Source organism: Dreissena polymorpha, chromosome 13 (genome assembly GCF_020536995.1).
Source record: "Dreissena polymorpha isolate Duluth1 chromosome 13, UMN_Dpol_1.0, whole genome shotgun sequence".
NCBI lineage: Eukaryota > Metazoa > Mollusca > Bivalvia > Myida > Dreissenidae > Dreissena > Dreissena polymorpha.
Genome location: NC_068367.1, coordinates 46,085,934 through 46,096,685, shown reverse-complemented (window position 1 = coordinate 46,096,685; position 10,752 = coordinate 46,085,934). Strand labels below are relative to the sequence as shown.

General features: G+C 35.3%; 1 protein-coding gene across 1 annotated transcript in view; it reads left to right on the top strand.

The window, feature by feature from the left end:
• Positions 1-4,818: 4,818 nt before the first annotated feature.
• LOC127854633 (tyrosine-protein phosphatase non-receptor type 4-like) overlaps positions 4,819-10,752 on the top strand; it is a 129,863-nt gene continuing 123,929 nt past the window's right edge. Inside the window, exon 1 of the mRNA XM_052389696.1 lies at positions 4,819-4,881. Coding sequence (XP_052245656.1) covers positions 4,819-4,881 — 63 coding nt within the window. The remainder of the gene's footprint in view (positions 4,882-10,752) is intronic.

Here is a 10,752-nt window from a genome sequence, read left to right as displayed (position 1 = left end):
CATGTGGCAGAACATGTTGTCCCTGATAAGAAGTTGGTTGGCAGAACATGTTGTCCCTGATAAGCATGTGGCGAAGCATGTTGTCCCTGATAAGAATGTGGCAGAACATGTTGTCCCTGATACATAATGTGGCAAGAACATGTGTCCCTGATAAGAATGTGGGCAGACATGTTGTCCCTGATAAGCATGTGGCAGAGAACTGTTTTGTCCTGATAAGCATGTGGCAGACATGTTCCCTGATCAGCATGTGGCAGACTATTCAGATCTAATCATTGATGACACTTTACGATTATGATTTAAGCACTGTTTTTCTAGAACAAAGCTCTATTTATCTGAAATTAATGAGATTTGTGGTGTCAATCGATGATTATCTTTTTTTTTATTGACAACACCTTTACTCCCACGTTTTTGTTATTCTTTAAAAAAAAATTAGTAATTAAAACTTGCACTGATATGCGTAATTTTTTTTTACCTACAATGTGAAACATATGCCAAAATATAGACTAATAGTTTGCCTTATACACCCCAATGCAGTCTGAAGTCTTTTTTTTGCACTGAATTTTTGTAGCAAACTTACCAAGTGCTATAAATGAGTGAATTTTTATCAATTTTACCCAGTATCTAACAAGTTCTCGCTCCAATAATGAATGACATCTGTATGTACTAAGCAGCCTACTATAACCCCACAGTTGGGTCCATTTATCATTAAATTTGGTTAAGTAATGCAAATAGTCATCTTTCATGTGAACATTTCTGGGAAAAGTTGGGGGATAGTGTGCATTGACATATTAAGTACAAAACTCATTGAGGTGTGCATGTCTGCACCCCATAAGCTTCTCCAATTTTATGGCATCTGATAAAAATTATCATGTGGGGATTGCGATATCCAGTGCGTGTCATAAAAATGAGTGACTGATATATGTTTGTTACGTGCAGTGTTTGTCAGCTGCTATTTTTGTAATATCTGCAGTTGCAGAATTTCTCCATGCATTGTATGCAGTAGAATCTCATCTTCAGTGTAAAATGTGTTTCTGATATATATTACTAGCTTGATATAGTCGAATATTGGAATGTTCTTGGACAGGTTGCAGTCAGTTTCCTGGGTAGAAGCAGCATGTGAAGGCATTTTAACATGCTAAACAACTGTAGAAAATCATAAACATAAAGTGGCCACACAATCTGCTGTATCGCTGAATTAAGGCAGTGTATTTCTTTAATTGTTAGGCACTATTTAGGGAGCATCGTGCAAAAATGGTTCTTGGAACATATATGAACAGAAAGGTCCAGCTATGCCTCAGCATCTGTATATTTGGATGAGGAGTCATAATATCTGCTAATTGTCCCCTAACCGGTTTCACCGAGGGGACTTATGGTTGCACTCTGTCTGTCTGTCTGTCTGTCACACTTTTCTGAATCCTGCGATAACTTTAAAAGTTCTTAATATTTTTTCATGAAACTTGACACATGGATAGATGGCAATATGGAAATTATGCACGTCATTTCATTTTGTTCCTAAATCAAAATTCTGGTTGCTATGGCAACAAATAGACTAGAATACTGCTGAAAATGGTGGTTTTCTGGATCCTGCGATAACTTTAAAAGTTCTTAATATTTTTTCATGAAACTTAAACCATGGATAGTTGGGCAATATGGACATTATGCACGTCATTTCATTTTGTTCCTACGTCAAAAATTCTGGTTGCTATAAGACCTATTTGGGCCACTCATTGATGTCCCAGGAGAACACAGCCTGTGGCTGTCATGATTTTGACTGACTATCATGACACAAGCCATCATTGTTTTTTTCTGATCATCTATGTTCTTTATAGTCAGTTGGCTGTTACACAAATTCTATTTTTTGCCTTCAAAATTGTACGATTCAGTGGCACAGATTAGGGGAATTGTAAATGTCTTCTGACAATAATAACTATACATAAACTAAAATATATATGTTCTATTACAAACAAAATATCCAACCCTGGCATTGTAGTTTTCCTCTGTAATGCATATTACAATTTTTTAGCTCACCTGAGCACAACGTGCTCATGGTGAGCTTTTATGATCGCCTTTTGTCTGTCGTCCGTTGTGCGTTGTGGGATGTCAACATTTGCCTTGTTAACTCTCTATAGGGCACATTTATTTCCAATCTTCATGAAATTTTGTCAGAAGATTGGTCTTAATGATATCTTGGATGAGTTCGAAAATGGAAACGTTTGCTTCAAAAACATGGCTGCCAAGGGCGGGGCATTTTTCCTTATATGGCTATATATGGCTATAGCAAAATCTTGTTAATACTCTAGAGGCCTAATTTATTGTCTGATCTTCATGAAACTTGGTCAGAAGATTCATTCCATAATATCTTGGATGAGTTCGAAAATGATACTGGTGGTTGGTTGAAACACATGGCCGCCAGGGAGCAGGGCATTTTTCCTTATATGCTATAGTAAAACCTTGTTAACACTCTAGAGGCCACATTTATTTTCCGATCTTCATGAAACTTGGTCAGAAGATTTGTCCAAATAATATCTTGTTATCTCAGGTGAGCTACTTTGGCCTTTGAGGCCCTCTTTTTTCTTGTAATTTTGGTGGAAAATGTACATGTTTTGTATTGAATGGATGTTTATATGAAGAAATAACATGATACTTGTTGATATTGGATAGGTGTTCCGTGGTCATGGAATGTGTTAGCTCTTTATTCAGCCATGTGCATGGTCCCACTTCCCTATCTGTTGCAGTTTGTTTTGTTTTTATGTTAGTATTGGATGGAAAAAAACACGTGTTTAATTGTGATTTATTCTGTTTTTAACTAAAGTTTGTTAAGATAACATTTGAGTCTTGTAAAAAAGTGATTGATTTGAAATAAATATTTAATTATAATTGAAAACAAAATGAATACAGAGCTGATATGCTAATAAAGGTAACCCGAGTTTCTAATTTCATTATCTGAGGTGTGAATGCACCACTTGCAGCTGCATGACATTCTACAAGTTATAACGCCCAAACCAGAAAGCAGGATATTTAGTATTGGCATCATCTGTCTGAAACAGGGTTCTATCAGTAAATATTGATGTACCACTGGTATTGCTTGGGAGAAATTTTATATTTTATTCTTTCCCATGACCAGACCATTGACCATGTTGAACTCCTGTTATCTGAGATGAAGGTCAAGGTCGCAATTTAAGGTTAAAGGTTGTGAATTTTGTTTAAGCACTGTAAAGTTTAATGTTTGGGAAGATTTTAAAGCTGACTCGTAGTATTTTCTGCTTGAACTGACAATCTGTCATGTACCATTGCATGGAAGGTCAAGGTGCAATACAAGATAAGTCTGATGTCAATTGCTTTGGGGAATCATGTCTCCTTCTGTGAAAAGCCTTGGTTTTAAAAAAAGAAAATTTGACATTGGCTAATAAGAAATAACATTCCAACTGCATTTTCTGTTTGAATTCTGTAATAAATATGCATGTTTTTGTATAATGATATTGTTAGTTTATCTTTAGAATGTGAAACCACCCAAACCATCAGCTATTGCATTGTAATAGTTCTTGCCTTGCACACTCAGGTCAATGCATAACATCAGATGTTGATATTCAATACCAATATTTTCTGTATGATATTTCCATTTATGTCTATTTAGAGCAAAATAGTTTATCAGCCTTAATTGTAACAAAAATATTTTAAATATTATAGCCTTCATTGCATTTGATCTTGTTCTCTCTCCTTTTTGTTTGCATTTTGGATGCATTTATAAACAACAATTGTGTATGTGTTAATCATCATCTCATGTATTATGTTCAGCCTTTGTGTACTCACTTATGCACTTGTTTTGTTATTTTAGGTAGAGGAAACATATGAGAATGTCAATGAGGTTTAACCCCAACACAGGTACTGTTCTGACCTTTCTCAGAAATCTATTTTTACCCTCATCTATGTAGCTATCACTGTACAAACCGAAATTTGTAATGTCATCTTCACAATCGTAAGTCATTGGTTGATACATCCTTATTTAGAATGTGTGTGTACCTTCATTGACAATTGTCATATGAGTGCAATAATAGATTTCTATATAAGTCAAGGGCACTGACATAGATGTGTATGTCAGTCAAGGACAACTGACATAGATATGTATGTCAGGCAAGGGCACTGACATCAATGTGTATGTCAGTCAAGAACACTGACAAAGATGTGTATGTCAGTCAAGGACACTAACATAGATGTGTAATGTCAGTCAAGGACACAACATATATTTTTATGTCAGCCAAGGGCACTGGACCACTGACAAAGATATGTATGTCAGTCATAGATACTGATATAGATGTGTATGTCAGCCAATGACCTGACATAGATGTGTTTGTCAGTCAAGGGGCACTGACATAGATGTGTATGTCAGTCAAATGCACTGACATAGATGTGAATGTCAGTAAAGGGTACTGACATAGATGTGCATGTCAGTCAAGGGTACTAACATAGATGTGTATGTCAGTCAATGGCACTGACATAGATATGAATGTCAGCCAAGGACACTGACAAAGATGTGTATGTCAGTCAAGGACACTGACATAGATGTGTTTGTCAGTCAAGGGGTGCAGACATATATTTGTATGTCAGTCAAGGCACTGACATAGATGTGTATAGTCAGCCAAGGGCCCTGACAAAGATGTATGTATGTCAGTCAAGGGCACTGACATAGATGTGTTTGTCAGTCAAGGGCACTGACATAGATGTGTATGTCAGCCAAGGGACACTGACATAGATGTGTATGTCAGTCAAGGGCACTGACATAGATGTGTATGTCAGTCAATGGCACTGACATAGATATGAATGTCAGCCAAGGACACTGACAAGATGTGTATGTCAGTCAAGGACACTGACATAGATGTGTTTGTCAGTCAAGGGTGCAGACATATATTTGTATGTCAGTCAAGGGGCACTGACATAGATGTGTATGTCAGTCAAGGGCACTGACATAGATGTGTATGTCAGCCAAGGGCACTGCCATATATGTGTATGTCAGCCAAGGGTCCCTGAACATAAATGTGTATGTCAGTCGAGGGCACTGACATAGATGTGTGTGTCCAGTCAAGGACACTGACATAGATGTGTGTGTCAGTCAAGGACACTGACATAGATGTGTATGTCAGTCAGGACACTGATATAGAGATGTGTATGTCAGTCAAAGGCACTGACATAGATGTGTATGAGATGTGTAAAAACACTAATGTTATTTTCATAATGACTCTGACTTTATTATTAGACAATTCTCCATGACTCTGACATAAATATGAAATTGGTCCATGATACTGTTTAGTATGTCAGGACAGGATGATGGTGTATATGTTAATGTCAGTCAAGGACAGTGTAAGCAATCAGTGTCCATTCTAGAACACGCAATTGCACATTCAAACTAATTTTCCAAAGATTGCGCACATTTCCAGCATAGGTGCAAACAAATTGTCATGCTTGTTATCCATGAGTATTTTTTTTTAAATGAAAGAGATATCGACTTCAATGATAATTTTAGGACAGGATTAATGATAGTTTATCAATGGCAAGAATCTCTTTACACAACGTAAGCCCGCCTATGGGCGGAGCTTCGTTGTGTTGGATAGACGATATTGGTCAATGAGAGCGCATGCTCTCTCAATGAGAGCGCATGCTCTCATCAGGACATCGAAACAACACACATCAGAATTAATATGTTTATGCAACATTAACAAATTTTTGCTTTAAAAAAACAGTGCTCATTTAATTCATGTTGATACTTTGTCTCAATAAATATTGTGCGAAAATCATGCTGCATGTACACAATTACCAAAAACGCATAGAAAACCTTGATATATCGATTAATGTATCGCAATATATAGCACTGAGCCCTGGATATCATGAAATGCATGCAAATTAAATATAAAAAAAATAGATTAAAATGATACAATACTACCATGTGATAACATGATTCGTTCTTAAGTCATATAAGTGCAATACTTTGGTAATTCCTGTTTTATTCCATATCGGATACTATAGTTTTTCACTGATCTGACAGTATGTAATGATATTTAAGACGAACCAATTAAACATTAAAAGTAAAATGTATAAAAAATGGTATATGATTAATGCCCCCCCCCCCCCCTGTTTTTCAAAAATCCACCTACTTTTTGATTTCTAGAATAGACACTGAGCACTTACATTTTCATTCATACAATACTAAAAAAATAATTTAATTATTTTGAACTAATATATTTCTGTCAATTATGACCGTGTGGTTTTCTATATTGTTAACACTTTTTATTGTTATAAAACGTGTGTCTGGGTTGATGAAAAATAATATGAAGTTCTTGTAGTGTTGATTCTTATGTACTAATTTTGATGTTTCTGTTACATGTAAATTGCTTAAGCGTTGCTTTCTAGTAGTGGCCCAGATATGAACACTGAATGATATTTGTTCACATATATAAGTAAACAGTATACTATCCAGCACAGGGAGGATGTATATGCATGCATGCATGCTTCAGACTAGAATGTCACAACAAAAAAAACTTTGAAAATATTAATTTTTTTGTTAATGTTGGCTTTTATTACATGCTACACCAACTTCTTTTAAGGCTATGGTTTTTGTCTTCAATGGTGATTTTCCTTGTTGCTTTTTTTTAAAATAAACGTTTAAGTATTTTCTCCTATATAATTTATGTTAAAAAACATATTTTATATAGATAATTGAGATACTTGCTTTTGATGTAACATGTTCATGGTCAAATCTTGCAATACTTGTAACAAGTACCATTATCAAATTCTGAAATCCTTGTAACAATGATCATTATCAAATCCTGCAATCATTTTAATTATGTAGTTTTCCATATAACAGCTTGTCTGAGATGTACATTTATTATTCATCATAATTTAAGTCAATTTTGACCATAAACAGCTTGTTGGTTGTGTTCGCAGTCTGAGAATGGCTCTATTTCCATAGCTACATGAACATATTTATACATTTCTTAGCTTGACCAGTTCTATGTTTTAAGCTTTCTTGTTTTTTTTAAAGGGATCTTTACACGGTTTGGTAAATTTACAAAATTGAAAAAAGTTGTTTCATATTCGCAAATTTTCGTTTTTGTTTTGATATTTGTGAGGAAACAGTATTACTGAACATTTACCATAGTCCAATATTTCCATTATATGTATCTTTTGACGGATTACCGGAATAAACCCCCTTCGGAAGAAACCCCCTTCACTTAAAACGGCATAGCGGAAGAAACCCCCTTTCACATTTTGCATACGCGGAAGAAACCCCCTCGCTAGTTTTGCATAGACGGAACAAACCCCCTTCCAGTTTTCAGACAGGCGGAATAAACCCCCTTCGTGTTTTCAGAAAGGCGGAATAAACCCCCTTCCTAAGTGTTAAGTCTTTCCCACAGAGGTAGTAAAATCCCGACTCGAACGATTCCCCAATACATCCGTTTCAACCCGACTCTATTACTGCATGCTTCAGGGCTCGACATTAAAGGTAGTCCGACTGCCCGGGACAACCAAATTGTTAGTCCGGACAAGTAAATAAATAATTTGCTAGTCCGACGGGACAAGTGGTCATTATAATTGTATAACTTAGAAAAAATGCCTTTAAAGCCATTATTTCTGTGGAGATATCACTCAACTTTTCCGAGTATATTTTGTATACATTTAATCGTCGATGCCCAAGATATTCCGATAGTTCCATGTGATAAATGTACTACACTGTACTGTTCACAAGGGAAGCAACCCTTAACATTTTTTTCTTTGCCAAGATAACAAGAATATTCTCCCTTGTAAAGAATATGCATTTTACGACACCGGTACACACCTATCTTACAGACAATTAACGTAGTGACGTCCTCTCTATGTATAGAATGATTATTTTTTTGTTAAGCACTGTACATATACATCACTTTTAACATTTTCTGTTTGATGTTGGCAACACACAAGTTTTTGTCAGGTATTACTGCTTTGTATAATGTTTAAAAATCAATAATCTTGAGTTTTCCTGTTATTTTAGTCAGTTCTTTTGTATTGAAATTGCCTACAATTATGTTTACATGTATTTTGAACGATTCAAGTCTTTATGATTTGAGCATTTTGTATTATTTCATTATTTTGCCAAGTACTGAGCAGAATAGGATATAATGGACAGGACAAGTTGCTTTTTGCTCAGGACAAGTGAAATTATGGTCAACTTGTCCGACTGGACAAGTGGCTTCAAAAGTTAATGTCGAGCCCTGTGCTTGCTACTTTTCAAGTTTATATTCATTTCCCGATAATCCCGTTTATAACATTTTTAAAACACTTTCTGGTAAATATTAACGATAAAAGCTCTCAATAATTTCTTTAACACAAACCTTGCCATTTTTTCTCTTGTATCAAATAAATTTCGGCATAAGTGACTATTTATAGACTTGATGAAATATTCCCTCCGAACATGCATCAATCCCCTGACTAGTTGTGTGCTTGTTACAAACGCTCAATACACCCACGCTTTCTTTTATGCTGCATAATTTTCGCGATTTTTTATTGAGAAAAAGAGTCAACACAAAATAGAATTTACACTGCAAAAATATTTCAACGTTGTGGTAACATTTACATTTGGAAGTGTGTTTCGTATTAAAACGCGGTAACACCAACTTACGGGAGTGTGTTTCTGATTTACAGTAAAGAAATGTACTGGCCGTTTGTTCACAAGTTGTTAATGAAGTTGTTAATGGTACACACTAAATATTCAATCTGTGAAACTCAAACATCGTTATCGTGATGATTGAATGAAGGTGCGAAAATCTGATTAAAGGAGTGTACCGGCCGTTTGTTCACAAGCTGTGAAGAATTAATCAAGATGGTAATAAAACGAATAATGTATGAATGGGGGAAATAATTATTATTGAAGGATAAAATAGACAAAAATATAATGAAATAAATTAACATTTATGTACAAAGATCAAGCAAGCATATACTTGAAAACATTAAAACAAATTGTTGTTGCAAAAAAGGACGTGCATTTAATGATAAAACAGGCATATATTTACATTTATTTACAAAGATCTCAAACAAGCATATATTAAAAAGCAATAAACAATTTGTTGTTGAAAAAAGACATGCATTTATTAACGATAAACAGGCATATATTTACATTTATTTACAAAGATCAAATCATTCCCTAAAATCACACAATTATAGCCGAATGCTAATGCAATTTAAAAAAAAACTGTACATAACTTCACACGAGCCGCAAAGGCGCCGATCATTACACAACTTCTCATCATTATCTACAATAGCCGATACATTAAAGGACCTTTTATATAATTAAATGAAGGTGCGAAAATCTATTTCCAACTTTTATGTGCTGAGTTAAGAGGTGTACCGGCCGTATGTTCACAAGTTGTTAATGATGAGATGCTCGTGTGAATTTGTCTTGCACTCGTTTCAGTGAGATTATACCATTTTATATGTGTTAACTTGTACTAGATTGATAAAAATAACAAAAACACAAAATTAGCGCCCAGAGCCGATAGTGACGAAGATATTTCGTACATATATTCCTACAATAACCGAAGCATTCGTCTTTAAAAAAAACTGAATCATGCAATCATGCTTCCCGGGAACTTTCTGAAAATGAAAGTGAATTTATGTAAACAATTACCGTGCGTTTGAATGTAACTAAATCGTCTGGAAGGGGGTTTGTTCCGCTATGGAAAGGGGTTTCTTCCGCATATGCAAAACTAGCAAGGGGGTTTCTTCCGCCTATGCAAAACTAGCGAGGGGGTTTCTTCCGCGTATGCAAACTATGAAAGGGGGTTTCTTCCGCCCTGCCGTTTTAGTGAAGGGGGTTTCTTCAGGAGGGGGTTTCTTCCGTACACCCTTTTGACGATTTGAAAACCTAAAAATTATAAAGCGTTGCAACGCGAAACAGTTGAATAATTTGGAGAGTTCTGTTGTTGTCGTTTAAATTTAAGAAACTACGAAGATTGCTTATATAATGTATAAAATACTTAAATTGTGTATACACGGCGGAATAGCAGAGAGGGCTTAAGCGTTTTTACTTCAGACTAACTCCAGGACTCCGGGGGTCACTGGTTCGAGCCCTGGTACCGGGTCCTTTTTTTCCTTGTTTTAATTTTATTCTTGATTTTTACTGGAGCTTTTAAGATCCAATGTTTACATTTATCAATATAAAGCATTTAATGACAAACTTCAAAATATGCCAAAATCTGTGAAAAGGCCCCTTAAACTGCATTGGCAATTATAAGTCCTAGTTTTTTCAGTGATTTAAAGTCCAGAAACTGCTGTTTTTCTAACATGACTCATGCAGAGATTTTTAAAGAAAAATGAAATGCATTTGTTGTTAATATTATCAAGATAACAAAATAAAAGAATTTTCACTTATCTGCACTATTCCATTACCATTTCATTACTTGTACAAGACACTGTTACTTGGTCAGTAATCATGATTCAACTCCAATCTCTTGTTTAATTTTATTTTTATGTCCCCCACTATAGTAGTGGGGGACATATTGTTTTTGCCCTGTCTGTTGGTCTGTCTGTTGGTCTGTCTGTTTGTGCCAACTTTAACATTTTGCAATAACTTTTGCTATATTGAAGATAGCAACTTCATATTTTGCATGCATGTGTATCTCATGAAGCTGCACATTTTTGAGTGGTGAAAGTACAAGGTCAAGGTCATCCTTCAAGGTCAGAGGTCAAATATATGTGGCCAAAATCGCTCATTTTATGAATACTTTT